Here is a 21450-nt window from a genome sequence, read left to right as displayed (position 1 = left end):
TATAGATAAAACCATTGGTTAAGGCATTCTCTCTTTTATTTTTTGGTATGTTTCTATCTTAGAAATTGCTCTGAGGTTGTAGTCATCAGAGATGAATCTATCTACTATTGCTACTTACAAACTGATAAATATTGTTTCTATAGCAAGTAATAGCAAACTAAACACAAGCTAACCCCTAAAAATGAATAATTCACTACACTTTTCCTATAATGTATACAATCTTGTAAAGTATTAAAAGATTCCAAAGGGAAGTTATCTTGAACTCATCAACTAAAAATATTCAGAGACTAAAGTACTGTAAATGAACACTCTCACCTAGCATAGATAGGAAAACAAATGCATACGCTTTTGGAAAACAATTATTATACCTGTTCTGTGCCAAAAACTAAACTAGGAACTTAAGGATACAACAGCGAACCAAATGAAAATCCTTACTATCATGGAGTTTAAGTTATTGTGGGGAGAGGGGTGAGGAAAAGACAGACAATAGGTAAAATAAGTAAAGAAATATGTAAAGTGGTGATAAATGCCAAGGGAAAAAAGAAAGCAAGAAAAGGGCATAGGACGCATTGAGACAAGGAAGATGGAGGTGAGTGATTTATATTTCAGACAAAGTGATTGGAGAAGGCTTCCACTGAGAAGGATATTAGTCAAAGACCTGAAGGGAGTGAGGAAGCAAATCATGTATAGTTGGAACAAAGGCCCTGAAACAGGAGCGAGCTTCCAGTGCTTGAAGAAGGAAGCCAATGTGGCTGCAGCAGAGTAGACGATTCAGAGAAAAGCAGAGGAAGTCAGAGATGGGAGTGGGGAGTAAGGAGAACAGATCACATTTGGCTTGTTCGTCTGAGTGAGTTGAGAAACTACTGGGTTTTGAATGAATGAATGAACTGATTTACTGCACATTCTAGCATCAGTCTAGAGAGACAAGGCAGAAGCAGGGAACCAGTTATAAGACTCCAACAATAATATAAAAGAGAAACGATGCTGTTCTGCACTAGGCTGGCAGTGACAAAAGTGGTGAGATGTGGTCATATTCTGGATGTATTTGAAGGTAGAGTCCATAGCCAATGGGACTTAGAGAGAAACTTAATGATGACTGTGAGAGAGAGAAAAGAATTCAAGCCTGATGGCTTCCAGTTTAAGCAGCAGAAGGATGGGGAAGACTGAGGGAGGAGAAAGATTGAAAAATATCCATCGCTCAATTTTGGACTTAGGTTTGAGATGCTTATGAGACATCCAAAGAAACCCCTAAAAAGCAGGCAGCTGGATTCTTGAGTCTAGAGGTTGGAGGAGCAGTTCAAGCAAGGAGTATAAGTTTGAAAGTAATCATTTTGGCCGGGCGTAGTGGCTCACACTTGTAATCCCAGCACTTTGGGAGGCTGGGGTGGGTGGATCACCTGAGGTCAGGAGTTCGAGACCAGCCTGGCCAACATGGTGAAACCATCTCTACTAAAAAAAAAAAAAAAAAAAAATGCAAGAATTAGCCAGGTGTGGTGACGCACCCCTATAATCCCAGCTACTCGGGAGGCTGAGGCAAGAGAATCACCTGAACCTGGGAGGGGGAGGTTGCAGTTAGCTGAAATCTCACCATTGTACTCCAGACTGGGCAGCAACAGCAAAACTCTGTCTCGGAAAAAAAAAAAAGCCGGGGGTGGTGATTCACACCTACAATCCTGGCACTTCGGGAGGCCAAGGCAGGCAGATCACCTGCATTCAGGAGTTTGAGACCAACCTGGCCAGCATGGTGAAACCCCGTCTCTACTAAAAATACAAAATTAGCTGGGCATGGTGGCGCCTGCCTGCAATCCCAGCTACTCGGGAGGCTGAGGCAGGAGAATCACTTGAACCTAGGTGGTGGAGGTTGTGGTGAGCCAAGATCGCCCCATTGCACTCCAGCCTGGGCAACAAGAGAGAAACTCCGTCTCAAAGAAAAAAAAAAGTAAGTAAGCAATCATTTTATATCTGTATCTATATAAAACATTTAACTTTGAGATTAAGTTCCATATTAGGCAGAATATGTTCACTACAGTTCATCTCTTGCATTGATTACAACTGAAAACACTGGATATAAAAATAAAAAATTTTTTAAAAACTACCTGAGGACTCTGAAAAGTAAATAAAAGCAGGGGGATTATAGAACAAGTCAAAACTTGGAGAAGCCACTGCATAAGGGTGAGGTCCTGGTTGTCTTTTTAGTTTTTAGGCTCTCTCTCTCAACAGCTTTGCCCCAAGGTTGAGCACAGCCCTGGAACAGCATGGCAGCAGAAGCAGCAAAGGTAGCTAAAACTCTAACAGAAACCCCATCTTCCTAACCAAAGGAACTAGGAAAAGAAACCTCCGCAGGCTGGAGAGTAAGAGAAGTCCACAGTGGAGTGAACCAGAGAAGAGGATCCCCTAATTCTGTGTACAGACCTGTACAAATCTCAGGCTCACTCTGATGTAGGCATATGTTTAGAGAGCTGAGCAAAGACTTTAACTATCACCCTCTGAAGGCAAGACAGAATTTATTGTCAGAACATACTGGCTTAAATGCTTGTTAAAACAAAAACCAGCATTCTCCAAAGGGTCTGTATAACGGGACATTCACCCTGTCCAGGATACAATCCACAATTATTTGCTACACAAAGAATCAGAAAATGTAACCAATACTCTCAAGGTAAAAGACAATCAATGATGCAAAACCTAAGAAAGCCCAGATTATGGAATTATTAAAGACTTTAAAACAGCCGTTAGAACTGCAAGGTAAAGAAAGCTCACTAGAAATGAAAAAAAAGATACAGGCTCTCAGCAGAGAAACAGAAACTATAAAATGAACCAAATGGACATTTTACAACTGAAAATACCATATTTGAAATAGAAAACTCACTAGAATGGTTTATGAGTAGAAAGAAGATGAAGGAGGAGTCAGTGAATTTAAAGATATATCAACACAAATTATCAAATGTGAAGAACAGAGAGAAAAGGGATTCAAAGTGAACAGTTTCAGGGACTTATGGGACAATATCCAAAGGTTTAATATATGCATCATTGGAAGCCCAGAAGAAGCAGAGAAAAAAATTGAAAATCCCAATATATAATATTATAAAGACATTTTCAGTTGAAGGAAAACTAAGAGAAGGCTAATTTTTTGCATATTTAGTAGAGACGGGCTTTCATCATGTTAGCCAGGATGGTCTCAATCTCTGGACCTCGTGATCCACCTGCCTTGGCCTCCCAAAGTGCTGGGATTACAGGCGTGAGCCACCGTGCCCTGCCAACTGGGAGAGATTTACCCCCCAGAAGACATCTGACAATATTTGGAGACATTTTATGGTTGTTACAACTGTGGGGGGTGGTGCTACTGGCATTTAGTAGATAAGAGGTGGGGATATTGCTGAATATCCTACCATACACAAGCTGTATCACAAGAATGATAGAGCTCAAATGTCAACAGTGCCAAGGTTGATAAACCATGCTCTATAGCAACCACTGGGATAAACAAAGAAGAAAAAACAAAGAGATATGGTGAAAAAAACAATCAATAAGTTGAAATGGCATACTAAAAATATTTAAATAATGCAAAAGCAGTCAAGAGGAGGGGCACAGAGGAACAAAAATTACAGGGTCAAATAGAAAACAGATAATTAAATGACTAACCTAAATCCTACTATATCAATAATTACATTAATGATCTAAATCACTATTGTCTAACAGAAATATAATGCCCACACAATACTTTTAAATTTTCTAGTATATATTTTATTTAATGTATACATTATATATATAAAAATATTTTCATTCAACATGCAATCAACATAAAAAAATTATCAGTGGGCCAGGTGGCTCATGCCTGTAACCCCAGCACTTTGGGAGGCTGAGGCGGGTGGATTGCTTGAGGCCAGGAGTTTGAGAACAGCCTGGGCAACATGGTGAAACCCTGTCTCTACTAAAATTACAAAAATTAGCTGGGCATGGTGGCATGTGCACCTGTAATCTCATCACTTGAACCCAGGAGGCAGAAGTTGTAATGAGCCGAGATCACACCATTGCACTCCAGCCTGGGCAACAGAGCAAGACTCTGTCTCAAAAAAAAAATAAAAATAAAAAAATAATGAAATACTTTACATTATATTTTTCAATATTAAGTCTCCCAAACCCCATGTGTACTTCACACTTACAGCACACGTCAATTTGGACTAGCTACATTTCAAAGACTAAAGTATAGCTAGTGGCTATCATTATTAGCAGAGGTTTCAACACTCCAGTTAAAAGGCAAAATTCAAGAAAGTAGATTTAAAAAAATGTATTATCGTGGCTGGGCCTGGTGGCTCACGCCTATAATCCTAGCACTTTGGGAGGCCTAGGTGAGTGAATCGCCTGAGGTCAGGAGTTTGAGACCAGTCTGGCTAACATGGTGAAACCCTGTTTCTACTAAAAATACAAAAATTAGCCGGGCGTGGTGGTGGGTGCCTGTAATCCAAGCTACCCAAGAGGCTGAGGCAGAAGAATCACTTGAACCCAGGAGGTGGAGGTTGCAGTGAGCGGAGATTGCACCACTGCACTCCAGTCTGGGCTACAGAGAGAGAGTCTGTCTCAGAAAAATGAAAAAACAAAAAAAATTATTGCTTACATGCTGCCTATAAGAGATACACTTTAAATAAATTAACATAAACGGTTGAAAGCAAATGAATAAAAGCTCATGCAAAGAATAAGCATAAGAAAGATGGAGTAGCTATTTTGATCAGATAAAAGAGCCTTCTAGACAAATAATATAATCAGAATACAAATTATTTGGATACTCCATCATCTTAGTGTTGGTACTGCCTAATACCACAAGTTCTAAAAAGTCCACTACCAAAACACCTTACATTCACTTCCCACAGTGTGGCAGAGCCAATGTGAAGGGAAAAGCGAATAGTGAATTCTTTTATCTAATGGTCCAAATGAAGTTTTCTCAATGAAATTTACCAAATTAATCTGCCCTATTCAAAGATCTTACCTTCTGGACAGAGTCCCAATGCTTCATAAGTAAGGAGTTCGTTGGTAGAAAAGCAATCGTGAAGTTCTATTACGTCAATATCATTTGGTGTCAGGCCAGATTTCTCATAGCATTTTCTTGCAGCTTCTTTACTCATATCAAAGCCAACCTAAAACCAAAACCATATATAAATGAAGGGCACCAAAACTAGGCCTTTTAGACAAGTAGTTTAAGAGATTAATAGATGCATAACCTTAACAACTGATAATTGACCATATATATTGAAATCTTGGCCAGGTGCAGTGCCTCATGCCTATAATCCAAGCACTTTGGGAAGCTGAGGCAGGAGGATTGCGTGAGCCCAGGAGTTTGAGACCAGCCTGGGCAACATTGGAAGATCCTGTCTTTACAAATAATTTAAAAATTAGCCCGGCGTGGTAGTATGTGCCTGTGGTCCCAGATACTCGGGAAGCTAAGCTGGGAGGATCGTTTGAGCCCAGGAGGTCAAGGCTGCAGTGAACCAGGATCACCCCACTCAATTCCAGCCTGGATGAAAGAGCAAGATTCTGTCTCAAAAAAAAAAAAAGAAGAAGAAGAAAAGAAAGAGAGGAAAGGGAAAAGGAAAGAAAGGGAGGAAGGGAGGGAGGGAGGGAAGGAGGGTCGGTCAATTGATTCTATATTACATAGAAAGTCCAAATAAAATAACATCTAGGAGAAGTATGTACATATTCAATTTTGTACTAAAAAATGACAGAATTTTTAAATAAAATATATAAAAAGGACCTAGAATTCCTCAGAGCATATCTTGTGCTAAGTTACAAAACCTCTGTCAAACTACAATGTATAGTTGTGATAAACAAGTTGCAGACATTTATTAACAGATCATTATGAGTCAGATACACTGAAAAATATGGGAGAATTTCTATATAAATTGACACAATCTTCCTTAGAAAATCATCTAGGATTCAAACCATTTTTCCAAAGTCCATGCTCCTAATATGTCTTTGGCCTCAAATGATAAAATAACTTTTCTTCAAGGAATAAAACTGTGAGGCCAGGCATGGTGGCTCATACGTGTAATCCCAGCACTTTGGCACTTTCGAAGGCCAAGGCAGGTGGATCACTTGAGTACAGGAGTTGAAGACCAGGCTGGGTAACATGGCAAAACACTGTCTTTACAAAAAAAATAATAATAATAATACAAAAATTTAGCCAGGTGTGGTGGCACGTGCCTGTAGTCCCACTTACTCTAGAGGCTGAAGTGGGAGGACTGCTTGAGCCTAGGAGGCAGAGGTTGCAGTGAGCTATGATCGCATCACCACACTCCAGCCTGGGCAACAAAGCAAGATCCTGTCTCAAAAAGAAAAAGAAATAAAACTGTGGTGTAATGAAAAACGTACTATAACCAGGAAACCTAAGTATAAATTCTACCTCTGCCACAATCTAACTGTGATCTTGGGCAGTTACAAAAACATTTGCCAATTCACAGTGTTGTTGTAAAATCATTCTGTAAACTATAATTTAGCATGCAATTTTGTGTATTGTGTGTATGTCTTCAAATATTCAACTAACTCTAGGTCTGAATTTTCATCTTTTTTACTTTTTCCATTTTGTACTCAATCTTTAATCAGAATTTTTAAAGTGGTGAGGGTCAAGAAAGTTCATTAAAATCATCTTTGTGGCCATATGTGGTGATTCACGCTTATAATCCCAGCACTTTGGAAGGCTGAGGCAGGTGATCACTTGAGCCAGGAGTTTAAGACCAGCCTGGGAAACATGGCAAAACCGTGTCTCTACAAAAAATATAAACATTAGCTGGCAGTGGTGGCATGTGCCTGTAGTCCCAGCTACTTGGGAGGCTGAAGTGGGAGGAGTGATTGAGCCTGGGATGTGGAAATTACAGTAAGCTGAGATCGCACTACTGCACTGCAGCCTGAGTGACAGAGTAAGACCTTGTCTAAAAAAAGAAAAGAAAAGAAAAAAGAAAAGAAGAGAAGAGAAGAGAAAAGAAAAGAAAAGGGACAACAAAACAAAATAATCTGTTTTTTCTCTTAACTCCGTAACATTGGAGTTCTAGGCATAGTCAACTTAAAATAATGATAAATAGCATGTCTAGTAAATTAAAAGTTATTATATAATAATGCATGGCTCTATCACAAGAAGCATGAGACTCTATCTTAAAAATAAAAAAAAAATAAAAATAACAAATAAACAGAATCTCAGACATACCATTTTAATAACGCTCTTTTCTTCAAACGAGCTTGGCAAATCAGTCATCATTTCTTGTGCCAAAATTTCCACAGCTTTGGATTGCAGGCCATACTTCTGTACAAATGCTTCACTGGCCAAAATTGCTGCTGCAGCACCATCTGAAGTGGGACTAAGAGGAAGTAAAAACAGTTCTAGGAGTTCCTTCTATGTGAAAAGAAAGGCCAAATATACTTGCTGGTCAGTGGATTGTCTTCTTTGTGATATCTACAGTTGTAAATCTCATGCTGCCCACCTAAGGACTGAACCTCTATCAAGAACTTAAATGTTGTCAATCACTACTTGGTATCAAGAGTCCCAAAAAGTTCTATTTTTTTTTTTTTTTTTTTTGAGATGGAGTTTCGCTCTTGTTGCCTAGGCTGGAGTGCAATGATGTGATCTTGGCTTACTGAAACTGCAACCACCTCCTCCCGGGTTCAAGTGATTCTTCTGCCTCAGCCTGCCGAGTAGCTGAGATTGCAGGCATGCGTCACCATGCCCAGCTAATTTTGTATTTTCAGTAGAGACAGGGTTTCTCCATGTTGGTCAGGTTGGTCTTGAACTCCCGACCTTAGGTGATTTGCTCGCCTCGGCGTTCCAATGTGCTGGGATTACAGGCATGAGCTACCGTGCCCTGCCCCAAAAAGTTCTTATTGCAAAGAATCACCAATTTGCCTCTGGAGATGCATAAGGCATCTTCTGAGGAGTGAGTCCAAAAGGTTATTCCTATCCTAGTACAGACTGCCCCAGATCCAACTTTACTATCTCCAAATAACTCAGTCCTGAAATCCTTTTGGAAACTGGGAAAAGATAGATTGGGGATACTAAACCATCTGCTTTAGTTAAGACTCTCGATATCTTAAATAGATCTTTCTCTTACAGCAAATTGGGATGGAAGGTAGCAAACACAAGAAGCCCTCTGTGACTTCAGTTAGATTTTCTAAATGGGCAGACCCTCATATCACAACAAATAAAAGCTGACCCAACTTCTTTCTTTCCATCCCAGCCTGTATCTACAGGGCACAGCCAGGTGTTAACTGGGACACAGGCAGGAGCTAGGCAGTACTCACTCAATTGTCTAGGAGACAGATACTGTCAAGCACTTTGCAAGAAACAACTATTACCATCATTAGAGCTATGAATTTTTCCTTGTTTTACTTTTACTCATAGCTACTATTATAGAGTAGTATTTCCTGTAGTAGAAGTACATAGCAGGGAAAACAAAATGCTTTGGACTCCACTGGCCCCCTAAGCCACAGTTTAGTGAATAAATACAATTGAAATCACCAAAGTAGGTAGAAGTCATGCAAGAAGAAGTAAAACACATCATTTTCCAAGAGAAGAGGCAGTCTGTCTCCAGGCAGGAGTAGGAAGTAAGGGTACTCTAGTGAAGTGACCCAGAGTGGGGACATGGGATGGAGACGGCACTGGGAGGAGTTCTGTGAAAGCTCTACAGCCTAAGGTTTAACCACAGGGGGGTGGCAGGAAGGGAAGCAGTTACTTCTCTCATTAAATGTTAAAATATATTTTTCTTACCAACATTGTAAGATAGTCAAAAAATCAAAAACTTTTTTAGATGCCATCACTTCATCTAAACTGTATTCATCTTGGAACTGGGAATACCTAAATACAAAATAAATATTAGTTACAGAATGTGAGATAGCAACTGTAATTTTTGTTGCAGAGTCAGAAACAGAATAATATGTGAGTGTTCTTTTTACAACCAAAAGATAGATTTTTATGAATAGCTATAAATGTCATCTGAATTGACCTTTTAAAAAATCCTAACTCTAAAAAACAGTATGTTTGATTTTTAAACATTTAGTCTTTGTCCTGCGTTCCTGGCTTGGAGCTTCCAGAGCCGTTGGAATTTCCTGAATGATAGAAGTCGGTGTTATGCTAATGAGGTCCCTTATAGTGGGCCTTGTTATCTTGAAAACGGAAGACTGACCATCAAAAGACCAACCACGTGACTACAGAGTTGAGACTTTTGAGCCAGCTCAACCTCTGAGAAGAAGAGAAGGCTGGAGATTGAGTTCAGTCACGTGGCCAGTGATTTAATCTAGCACGCCAATATAATGAAGCCCCAGTAAAAAATCTGGACATGGTGTTCAGCGGGGCTTCCTGATTGGTGAACATCTTGATGGATCCGGAGGATGACATGCCCTGACTCCATAGGCAAAAGGCAAGAAAGCTTTGCTTGGGATCCTCCGAGACCTCACTCTATATGCCTCTTCATTTGGCTGTTTCTGATTTACATCCTTTATAGTAAAACTGTAAGTTTAAGTACTTGCCTGAGTTCTGTAAGTTGTTCTAGTGAATTATTGAACCTGAGGGAGTCATGGGAACCCCTAGATTTGTGGTCAGTTGGTCAAAAGTATGAGTGGCATGGGCAACCCACTTGCAGCTAATGTCTGACATATGAGCAGTCTTGTGGAGGACTGGGTCCTTAATTCATGGAGTTTGCATTAACTCCCAGATGCTTCATGGTGGAATTGAGTTGCAATATACCCAGTTGGTGTTAGACCAGTTGGGGATTAAAACAGAATACCATATTTATGTTTCCTGGCAAATTATAGAATACTAGTTCCTTAAAAGCAAAATCAAATGACCTACAATTCAGCCAACTTTTGAGGTGATAACATTATACAAGTACATTAATTATGGCTAATGGAGCTTTTAAATAAATGTACAAAATAGCCAAGCGTGGTGGCTCACACCTGTAACCCCAGCACTTTGGGAGGCCAAGGCGGGCAGATCACCTGAGGTCAGGAGTTTGAGACCAGCCTGACCAACATGGCAACACCCCATCTCAACTAAAAATACAGGCTGGGTGCGGTGGCTCACGCCTGTAATCCCAGCACTTTGGGAGGCAGAGGCAGGTGGACCACAAGGTCAAAAGTTCAAGACCAGCCTGGCCAAGATGGTGAAACCCTGTCTCCGCTAAAAATACAAAAATTAGCTGGGTGCTGTGACAGATGCCTATAATTCCAGCTACTCGGGAGGCTGAGGCAGGAGAATCACTTGAACCCAGAGGGCAGAGGTCGCAGTGAGCTGAGATCATGCCACTGCATTCCAACCTGGGTGACAGAATGAGACTGTGTCTTTAAAAAAAAAAAAAAAAAAAAAAAAAAAAATTAGCCGGGCATGGTGGTTCCTGTAGTCCCAGCTACAAGGGAGGTGGAGGTTGCAGTGAGCCAAGATCACGTCACTGCACTCCAGCCTGGGTGACACAGAGAGATTCTGTCTCAAAAACAAACAAACAAAAAAAGAATCATTAGCTTAAATAATATTCTAAATATAAAGTGGCCAAAAACTGAAACGGAAAAATTGTCAAAAGTTTACTTGGGTATAAGCATTTTGTAAGAAAAAAATAAAACATTCTAGTTAATATATTTGAGATCTTGGCATTTGCTTTTCAAGCATAAAGTTGCATATTACACAGTACGATAATCCAGATTTTCATTATTTCGTGTCTCTGAAATACTTACGGGTTATTAACTGAATGTTTATGATTTTTCCATCCAATTTTTGCAAAGTGTTCAATTTTTGTTCCTGTAGAGAAAGCAAACATCTACCAGTGGGTGAATGTTTTTCTGCTGCTTATTAACAAATGTTGCAATGGTACTCAGTGTTCTGCTAAATATTTCCATGTTTTCCCTTTCATATATATCATCAGCATTAAAAACTTCAGCACTGTTCCCTCAAAAAAATTTTATTTATAATTAAATGTAGGCCTAATTAATGAACTGAATCAACTAATTGGCACACAAGATAAAAACAGTTCAAACTGATCTATTTTAATTAAAATAAGTAGGATCCAGTTTCAAAAATGAGAAAATACGGCCTAAACATATTCCAAAACATAGTGGTTTTAAGGCAGGAGAACACTGCCAGCAATTTCTCTAGGAATCTGTCAAATACTCTAGTACCCTAGACTGAGAGAATTTTACACAACTCGCACTCTCCAGGGCATGATAAAACATTTCATCTCTCTCCCTTTCCTTGTGATGAAACAGAAAAGTTTTTAGAAGAGTTATATCCTGATGATAAATGCGTATGCCTTTTAAATTCCTTAACAGAAAATTTAAATAATCATGTCAGGAAAACAAAAAAAAGTACAGTAATGAGGTAAAACATGCAAAAATAATTTTTTTTTACTACTTTTAAAAAGACAAAACAGAATAAAATAGGCTTTGAATTCTTATTTGGTGCTGTAAAGGCCAAAGAAAAAGAAAGCCACCAATGAGAGCTGATAATGTTATATTAATGACACAGTAAAGTACAAAGTTCCCATATCTGTTTTCTCTCTCTCTTCTCTATCAAGGAGGATGATCTTCAGAGCAAAAATGACATACACATAATTAAGCAAACCTTATCCAAATTCTAATAAAAAGAGAAGATAAATTCCACACTTGTGATCTTCTAACAATAAAAATAGTGATCAGGGCCAGGCGCGGGGGCTCATGCCTGTAACCCCAGCACTTCGGGAAGCCGAGATGGGTGGGTCATTTGAGGTCAGGAGTTCAAGACCAGACTAGCCACCATGGTGAGACTCCATCTCTAATAAAACTGCAAAAATTAGCCAGGCATAGTAAAAATACAAAAATTAGCCAGGTATAGTGGCACAAGCCTGTCATCTCAGCTACTCGGGAGGCTGAGGCAGGAGAATCACTTGAACTAGGGAGACAGAGATTGCAGTGAGCTGAGATTGCACCACTGCACTCCAGCCTAGGTGACAGCGTGAGACTTCATCTCAAAAAAAGAATAGTGATCGGGAGGAGGCCAATAGGGGTTCAACAAGAATAAGACAAGTCAAATTATGTGTTATCTTTTCGTGACTGAATTGACTGGTAGATCAAAGAAAACATAGTATCTGGACAGCAGAAAGAAAATTAACGAAATTTCTCAAAACACCATTTTGGACAAGATAAGGAAATACTATAGTGTGGGATTTTGGAGTGGGGGATATTTTCATTTTTATCTTTTTGGTGTTACAAAAAAAAAAGAAGATTCTTCTGTCAAGTAAGTTTAGACTATGGTTAAACAAAGCTAAATACATGTCTTTACAGTAAGACATTTGGAGCCTTTACTATTGCACTATGTGCATTATGACCATGTAGAAGAGGACTAAAATATGAAGCATTTCCCAATATTACACTCATGTGAAACAACAGGCATTAATTAATGCATTGACCTAGAGAAAAGTTTCTAGCACTAACTTCTAACCTCAGCTCTGGTCTTGTTAATATTTATATAACAAAGTAAGTAAGAAAAATAGAGGCTCTCTCACCAAACCTAAAGCTAGAAGGGACTGCTACAATGTTGAATTTCAACAAGGTCTATCAACAGGATGGATCGGAATATAAATTAAATGCTCAGTTCTATTCTTGAACTCCCACAACAACCTGCAAAAAGGCACAACAACTATGAGAAACCTCAAGCTCAGTGAGATTTCATAGTGTGATGTGACTAGCAGAATAGCTTACTTGGGATCACAGTACAGCAATTAGACTGGTTATGGGTTATGAAACACGTCTAATGAGAATAGTTCAGAGAAGAAATGAAATATAGGGTCAGTCTGGCTTCAGATATTTGAAGGGCTACAAGGTAAAAGAGGCTTTTTCTGTCATCCTCAGAAGACAAAAACAAGAGCGTGGATGCAAACCATAGGTTGAGAGATTTGGGTTCAACATGAAAAAAGGGAACTGTAACAATTGGAATCTCCTAAAAATGGGATTGGTGGCCTCAGTTGGTGACAAATTCCTTGTTTTAGGAAGTACACATGCTTTATTGTCTCTATTAGATTTACAGGCAATCCATGCATAGATTGGTAGGAAGAAGGGTGGCTAAAACAGTAAAGTACCTGGCATAGTGTCTAACATAAGAGATGTTCAATAATGTTCATATTTTTTCTTCCTTTTTTTGTAACATGGGATCCAATTTATCAATAAAAGACAGCATCCCCTTGAAAAATATTCTGCCATTTACATATTTATTAAGCCTGGGCACTGATGAAGGGCTTATCGACTACTGATTCTGAATTGCCAATTAAGATTTTTGGCTATTCAAAGGCTATGCCTTTATGTAAAACTATTTTAATAGCCTATAATTTAATTATGACATCACAAAATCTGCTAGTTCTACAAATGATTTAAACTACTATAAGCTTTCTTACCTATTCATTTCTAGTGCACATTCACAATATTCACAAACAGCAATTTTAAATAACAATTTAAATTCTATAAAATTCTACAATTCATTTAGAAATCTGTTGAATGAAGAATAAAGAAACACCCCCCCAAAATGATGGCCTCAGAAGCAAGTTTTTCACTGACCTTCTCCTACCCTCCTGTCTCTCAGGCCCATTCTCCCCTGAGGCTAACCACAGAAACTAGAATCCCCCTTCCCCAAGGTAGGTCATAGAAACCAGAACTCCTTTTCCCCAAAGCCAGTCATAAAACCTAGAAATATTACTTTAACTTCATCCACCTTTCTATGCAAAAACTGGTCATAAAGAAATTGTCTGACCTATCTTGTTTGACTGTAGGTCATAAGACCCCAATTCCAGAAAGAGTCCTGCCCCACACCCAGAAGGAAGGAATGCTGCTCACAGAGGCCATGAGGAACCTAGATGGACAGGCCTGGCTGGGTTTCCCCGCGCAGTCTATTAGTGTTAGATCATATGCTTTTTGTCCAATCATATTTCTATACGGCTGTTCCATACTTTGTTGAACCTAAACACAAAAATGGACAATTTCCCATTTCTTTGAGTCTTCATTCTGAATGCTCCTGTGTACACACATTAAATAAATTCATATGCCTTTTCTCCTGTTAATCTGCCTCATGTCAGTGATTTTCAGTGAACCTTCAGAAGGTCAAGGCCCTTGTTCCCTACAATGACATTTCCATTAAGATAGTGTACACTTGTATTTCATATTTCAGACTAGAAAACTGTCCAATTATTCTAAGCAATGTAAAACTTGAGAAAATATATACACTTAAAAACACACTAGCAACAGGATTTCCAGCTGGTTGAAGAAAAATGGAGGCCGCCTAAATCTGTGTCTTTCTATAGCCTCTAAAACCAATACAGAATAACAAGAAAAAATAGCACAAATCATACTCAGCATAATTAGAAAATAGAAAATGCCAAATTTCAAAGTATCTGTAAGTTAAAAAAAAAAGATAAAGAAAAGAAAAAATATATAAGCCCAAATCCCAGCCAACAATTGCTCACGTTTCTACACAAACCTTTAAGGGTACAAGGGCAGGCTGAGGAAACTGTGCAGAGAAGACGGGAGATAATGGCAGGCCAACAACTGCTCTAAACTACCAAGAAAAGAAAGGCCTCCTCCCCAAGTGTGAAAATACCAAGAAAGTATTCCTATAGATCAAACCATGACCATATGGAACGGGCTGAAAAACACAGGAGATCTGAGATGGGAATCTTAAAGGCATAGGTTCTGAGAAGAAAAAGAGAAAAAAAAAAAGCAAAATGAAAGGGCAAGGTCCCTTTTGGTGCAATTGGGTAGTGAAAGAGAAAAGCAGCAAAAGAGGACATTTGTATGGTTCTACAAGACAAAAAAAGGACAAGGTACACCTGTAGTCCCAGCAACTCAGGACACTGAGGCAGGAGTATTGCCTGAGCCCAGGAGTTTGTGGCTATAGTGCACCATGATTGCACCTAAAGAGTCAGCCTGGGCAGTACTGCAAGACCCCATTCCACTACACTTACAGAAAAGGGCACCATAGTACTAAGAATCCCCCCAATCTACAAACAACACACTCAAATCACCAGGCAATAAAACTAGAAATTACTGATAAAATTAAAAGTTCATCTGGAAATTTAAAAAATATTTCCATGAAATAATTCTCGGGTAAAAAATGAAAATAGAAATGGAAATTACAGAACTTGTCAGAAAATAGTGATAATGAAAACACTACATATCAGAATAAATGTGATACATTTAACACAGTAATCAGGAAAATATATACCACCAACCATTTATTAATAAGAATAAATGACATAAGGATTATTATTAAGCAGTAAAAAGGAATGAGGTCCTAATACATGCTATGACATGAATGAACTGTGAAAATATACTAACTTAAAGAAGCCAGTCACAAAAGGTCACTTTTTTTTCCCTCTTTTTTTTTTTTTTTTTGAGACGGAGTCTAGCTCTGCCACCTAGGCTGGAGTACAGAGGTGCAATCTTGGCTCACTGCAACCTCCACCTCCCAGGCTCAAGCAACTCTCTTGCCTTAGTTAGCATCCCCAGTTGCTGGGATTACAGGCACACGCAACCACACCCGGCTAATTTTTGTATTTTAGTAGAGATGGGGTTTTACCATGTTTGCCAACCTGGTCTCGAACTCCAGACCTCAGGTGATCCCACCACCTCAGCCTCCCAAAGTGCTGGGATTACAGGTGTGAGCCACTGTGCCTGGACTTTTTTCTTTTAAGGAAAAAAAACAGGGTCTCACTCCATCAACTAGGCTGGAATGCAGAGGTGCGACCTCGGCTTACTGCAGCCTCCTCCTTCCAGGCTCAAGCAGTCCTCCCACTTCAGCCTCCCAAGTAGCTGAGACTATAGGCATGTGCCACAGTGCCAACTAACTTTTGTATTTTTCGTAGAGATGAGGTTTCACCATGTTGCCCAGGCTGGTCTTGAACTCCTGGGCTCAAGCGATCTACCTGCCTCAGCCTCCCAAAGTGCTGGAATTACAGGTGTGTAGCACCGTACCCAAAAGGCCACATACTGATTACGTTTGACTCGTGAACAACACAGGGTTAAGCTGCATGGGTCCACTATAAGGGGACTTTTTTCAATGACAGTTACATCAAATATGCCTGCCTCTTCCGTCTCCTCTTCCACTTCTTCTGCCTCTACCACCTGGAACAGCAAGACCAACCTTCCTCTTCCTCCTCAGCCTACTCAACGAGAAAATGATGAAGAAGGCAACAAGGATGAAGATCTTTAAGATGATCACCTTCCACTTAATGAATAGTAACTATATTTTCTCTTCTTTATGATTTTAATAACATTTTTTGTCTAATTAGATAAGTCAATTCAAATATTACAATGAGCAAAGAAGTAGTAATACCATCTCTTTTTGTAGATGATACAATATAGCTGCATATGTGGAAACCCCTATAAGTAAAATCAGTAATAAAACTAACTCGAAAATTAAAAACTTCAGTGAGATAGCAAGTCATAAGATTAATATATAAAAATCAATAGCCAGCCGGGCATGTGGCTCACACCTGTAATCCCAGCACTTTAGGAGGCGGAGGCAAGTAGATCACTTGAAGTCAGGAGTTCAAGACCAACCTGGCCAACATGGTAAAACCCTGTCTCTAATTAAAAAAAAAAAAATACAAAAATTAGCCAAGCTTGGTGATGCGCACCTGTAATCCCAGTTACTTGGGAGGCTGAGGCAGGAGAATCGCTTGAATCCAGGAGATGGAGGTTATAGTGAGCCAAGATCGCGCCATTGCACTCCATCTTGGGCAACGGAGCGAGACTCCACGTTGAGGGGGAAAAAGATCAGTAGCCTTCGTATACACAAGTAATGACCAGATTAAAGGATATAACACCAGTGAAAAGTCCATGTGCAATAGCAGCAACAAGGATGATTAAAGGAATTAAGGAAGGTATTTAGGCATAAGTTTAACAAGAAATAAAACACTTATATATGAAGAAAACTTTAAAACACTCCTGAAAGACACAAAGACAGAACTGAATAAATAAAAAGATAATCTCTGTTCTTTGACAGGACAACTCGGCCTCATAAATACATCAGTCCTCCCTAAATTAATTTAACAAGATTAATACAATCCCAGTAAAAATACCAATAACGTTTGAGAGTAAAGTTCAAATGGAGAAAAAAATAACCAATGCATATAACCTATGCATAAATGGAGGCAAGAAAACACTGAAAAACTATGAGGGATCTTGGTCCAGAAAAAGATGTTCGTCCGATAACTGGTAAAACTTAGAATGAGGTCTGTAGATTATATAATAGTATCATATCAATATTAACTTCCCAATTTTGATCACTGTAGTGACTATGAAAGAACTGCAACTTACTCTCAAACATTTTTTTAATTAATTTTGTTGTTGTTGTTGTTGTTTTGAGATGGAGTCTTGCTCTGTTGCCCAGGCTAGAGTACAGTGGCACGATCTCGGCTCACTGCAACTTCTACCTCTTGGGTTCAAGCAATTCTCCTGCCTCAGCCTCCCGAGTAGCTGGGACTATAGGCGCGTACTACCATGCTCAGCTAGTTTTTTGTATTTTTAGTAGAGACGGGGTTTCCCCATGTTGGCCAGGCTGGTCTCGAACTTCTGACCTCACGATCTGCCCACCTCGGCCTCCCAAAGTGCTGGGATTACAGGCGTGAGCCACAGCACCCAGCCTTACATTTTTAAATAATTACATAGTAATATAGATAAAATAATTCATTAAAACAACAAGCATGACCGGGCATGGTGGCTCACGCCTGTAATCCCAGCATTTTGGGAGGCCAAGGTGGGTGGATCACGAGGTCAGGAGATCGAGACCACCCTGGCTCACACGGTGAAACCCGTCTCTACTAAAAATGCAAAAAATTAGCTGGGCATGGCAGTGGGCACCTGTAGTCCCAGCTACTTGGGAGGTTGAGGCAGGAGAATGGTGTGAACCCAGGAGGCGAAACTTGCAGTAAGCTGAGATCGCGCCACTGTACTCCAGCCTGGGCGACTGAGTGAGACTCCGTCTCAAAAAAAAAAAAAAAAAAAAACAAGCATGGCAAAATGTTAATTTTTAGAAAATCTAGAGTAAAAATATTAGGAATTCTTGTACTATTTTTGCAACATTCTTGTTCAGTCTGAAATTACTTCTAAACAAAATAGTTTTAAAGTATATTACAACATACCTCTAAAAATGAAGCATATCATCTTTTAAAATTGACAAACCTGGGCTGGGCACGGTGACTCACGCCTGTAATCCCAGCACTTTGGGAGGCTGAGGCAGGCAGATCACGAGGTCAGGAGATCAAGACCACCCCAGCTAACACGGTGAAACTCCGTTTCTACTAAAAACACAAAATATGCCGTGTGTGGTGGGTGGGTGCCTATAGTCCCAACTACTCAGGAGGCTGAGACAGGAGAATGGAGTGAACCTGGGAGACGGCGCTTGCAGTGAGCCGAGATCGGGCCACTGCACTCCAGCCTGGGCAACAGAGTGAGACTCTGTTTCAAAAAAAATAAAGAAAGGAAAAAAAATTGACAAACCTTTCAAATGACAACCATAAACAAGTTTAATTTCAAATTATACTCTGGCCACATTCATTATCTAATTAATTTTAAATATTTATGATTTTTAAACAAAAATGCTATTACAATATTCAGTTTTCCTTCCCCTTCACCAAACAGGTCAAAAAAGAAAAAAGGAAAGCCAAGCACAAATGAAAATTCCAAGCAAAACATGTTTCCATACCTACAATAAATGCTAACAAACATTACTGAATGTCCCTCTACTATGTACAGGAATGACAAGAAAATGAAAAGTTAATATACAGTAAAAACTTTTTATTATTTAAAATTAATATAGCTATCTGAGAAACAATGAAAAGAATGGAGGTTTTATAGTATGGCAGATTTGAGTGTGAAACCCTCTCCTATCACCTACTAGAAGTTACTCAAATTCTCCAAGCTTCAGGTTCCTCATATGAAAAATAGGCATACACTCACCTCTTAAAATAGTTGTTATATTTGGTATGTAAAATATCTAAGATGTGTGAGGCACGCAACAAAGAGCAGCTACTATTACTGGGAGAAAGGGCTGCACAAGAGCTTTTGAGTGAGACAGAAATAGAATGGAACATAGGCTCTCCTACTTATTGACCCTATGATCCTGGTCAAAAACTTTTCTGAATATCAGATTCTTCTGCTATAAAATGAGATAATAACACCTGCAATAATGGATTCTTGTGATAGCTGAATGAGATAACATACATATGGAAATTCACTCCTTCATTCAATAAATGTTTGTTGAGTATTTAAATATGCTGAAGACTATAGAAGAGAAAGAAAAAAAAAAAAAAACTTCTTTCTGGTTAAATAACATGCCAAGTTCTGTGCTTGGCTGTGTATATCAAGGCAAACAAAGCAGACATGGCCCCTGCTTTCGTGGAGTTTATAGACTAATAAAGAAGACAAAAATTAAACAAGTAAAACCACATATGATAAATATATGAATATAAATAGTGCTAAGTGCTATGAAGGAAGCGATATGAAGCTATCTAAGAAAAAGAATAATAGGAGGGGCTACTTTGATTTGAATAGTCATGGAGGGTCTTTCTAAATTTTAAAGATAATTAATTACGCAACACTGACTTGTGCCAGGCACTATTCTTTTTTTTTTTTTTTCTTTTATACTTGGTTTAGCCAGGTACTATTCTAGGTTAACAATCAATGTGCAGGAAATAAGACAAATAAAAATCCATGCTTTTGTTGAACTTATATTCTGGTTGGAAGAGTCAATAAACAAGAATATATATATATAATCTCATGTTATATGGCACCTATAATTATCTGACATATATGTATGTGTCAGATATATGTCAGATTATTATAGGTGCCACATAAAATGATAAAGCAGAAGATAGTGAATAGGAAGTTCTGGGAAGGAGAGTGATGAAAGAAAGCAGAAGGTGGCTTTTAAATAAAGACCTGATGGAAGCAAGGGAGCTGGCTCTGATGATCTTAGGGTAGAGGCTAAAGCCCTACCTGAAATAAACCTTGGTGTGTATGAGGAACAGAAAGAAAAGATAGTGTGGTTGGAGCAGACTAGTGAAAGAAAAAATGGTGGGAGATAAGATCAGAGAGCTAATGAGGGTGGAGGGAATGATCATGTAGAAGCTCGTAGGCCATAAGAAGACATTTGGGTTTCAATCTCAGTGTGATGAGAAACAATGGAGAATTTTAAGCACAGGTGTGAAATGATCTGACATATTTTAAAAGCATGGCTCTGGCTATAAAGTAGAGAATTGACTTTGGAGGTACACAAGCAGAAGTAGAGAAACCAGTTAGAACACTCCTAAATTTCAGGTACGAAATTATGCCACTACAGCAAAGGTAGCAAAAATGGTGAGAAATGGATATACTGAGAATACAGAGAAAAGTCTTGCTGATATATTGAATGTAGAGTATGAATGGCTTGATCTTTCACCTCGTCTTGGTTGACATTTTAAGATCCTCAATTTATAGTCCGTGACCAGTCATGGTAGCTCACGCCTGTAATCCTAACACTTTGGGAAGCCGAGACAGGTGGATCACTTGAGCTCAGGAGTTTGAGACCAGCCTGGGCAACATGGCAAAAAGCCATGTCTACCGAAAATACAAAAAATTAGCCGAACGTGGTGGTGCACGTCTGTAGTCCCAGCTACTCGAGAGGCTGGGTGGAAGGATCACTTGAGCCTGGGAGGCGGAAGTTGCAGTGAGCCGAGATGGCACCACTGCACTCCAACCTGCATAACAGAGTGACACCCTCAGCTTGGGAAAAAAAAAAGTTATAGTCCATGATTAAAGGAGACAAGATGTGTGTCATTTTTCCTATTTCAACTTCCTGCTATAGAGTACTCTAGGTACTTCCCATACCACAGTCTATATATAAACACTTTCTCTATGGCTAAGTTCTATAAGAACTATTACTTCGATTTAATTCAAAAAACATTTTACATCTTATATATCCTGGCATCCTCCATAGTTCCTTAATAAATAACTGTCGTTTCTTATCTCATGTATATAACTAGTAAGAAGCCTCAAAAGTTTTTTTTAACATACCATATTTTTCCATATGTTCTTTTCCAGCATACCCAAACATCTGAGGAGCAACTGGGTGTGCAGACAAACCATACTTATTGATCAGGACGTCAAGATGTTTATCAGTGGGAATGGTCCTATCTGAAAACTAAGAGAGGGGGGACAAAATTTCGTAAGTAGCTGACATGATAAGTATCTCTTTCAAAACTACTACAGCGCTATTAAGACATTTATTTATTCTAAGCCCATAGTACACCAGAAATGGTCAATGTGAATAAAATCAGTTAGGACATGCGCCACAGGGAAACATGGGAAGAAGAAAAAATAATCAAGTGAGGAAAGAGGTATTAACTCTTTCAAGAAATATTTATTGGGCATCCAGTATGTGCCAGTAACTATTCCAGACATGAGAGAAAAAAGAGTGAACTAATAAGATAG

General features: G+C 39.1%; 1 protein-coding gene across 1 annotated transcript in view; it reads right to left on the bottom strand.

Moving 5' to 3' along the window:
• SCP2 (sterol carrier protein 2) overlaps positions 1 to 21450 on the bottom strand; it is a 144252-nt gene that overhangs the window by 63901 nt on the left and 58901 nt on the right. The window contains exons 5-9 of the mRNA XM_011973780.1: positions 21034 to 21160; positions 10696 to 10759; positions 8741 to 8827; positions 7187 to 7337; positions 4979 to 5126 (exon numbers count right to left, since the gene is read on the bottom strand). Of these exons, the coding sequence (XP_011829170.1) occupies positions 4979 to 5126; positions 7187 to 7337; positions 8741 to 8827; positions 10696 to 10759; positions 21034 to 21160 (577 nt within the window). The remainder of the gene's footprint in view (positions 1 to 4978; positions 5127 to 7186; positions 7338 to 8740; positions 8828 to 10695; positions 10760 to 21033; positions 21161 to 21450) is intronic.

This window comes from Mandrillus leucophaeus, unplaced genomic scaffold (genome assembly GCF_000951045.1).
Source record: "Mandrillus leucophaeus isolate KB7577 unplaced genomic scaffold, Mleu.le_1.0 Scaffold14, whole genome shotgun sequence".
Classification (NCBI taxonomy): Eukaryota; Metazoa; Chordata; class Mammalia; order Primates; family Cercopithecidae; genus Mandrillus; species Mandrillus leucophaeus.
Note: the sequence above shows the minus strand (reverse complement) of the source record. Positions and strands in the feature narration are given on the sequence as shown.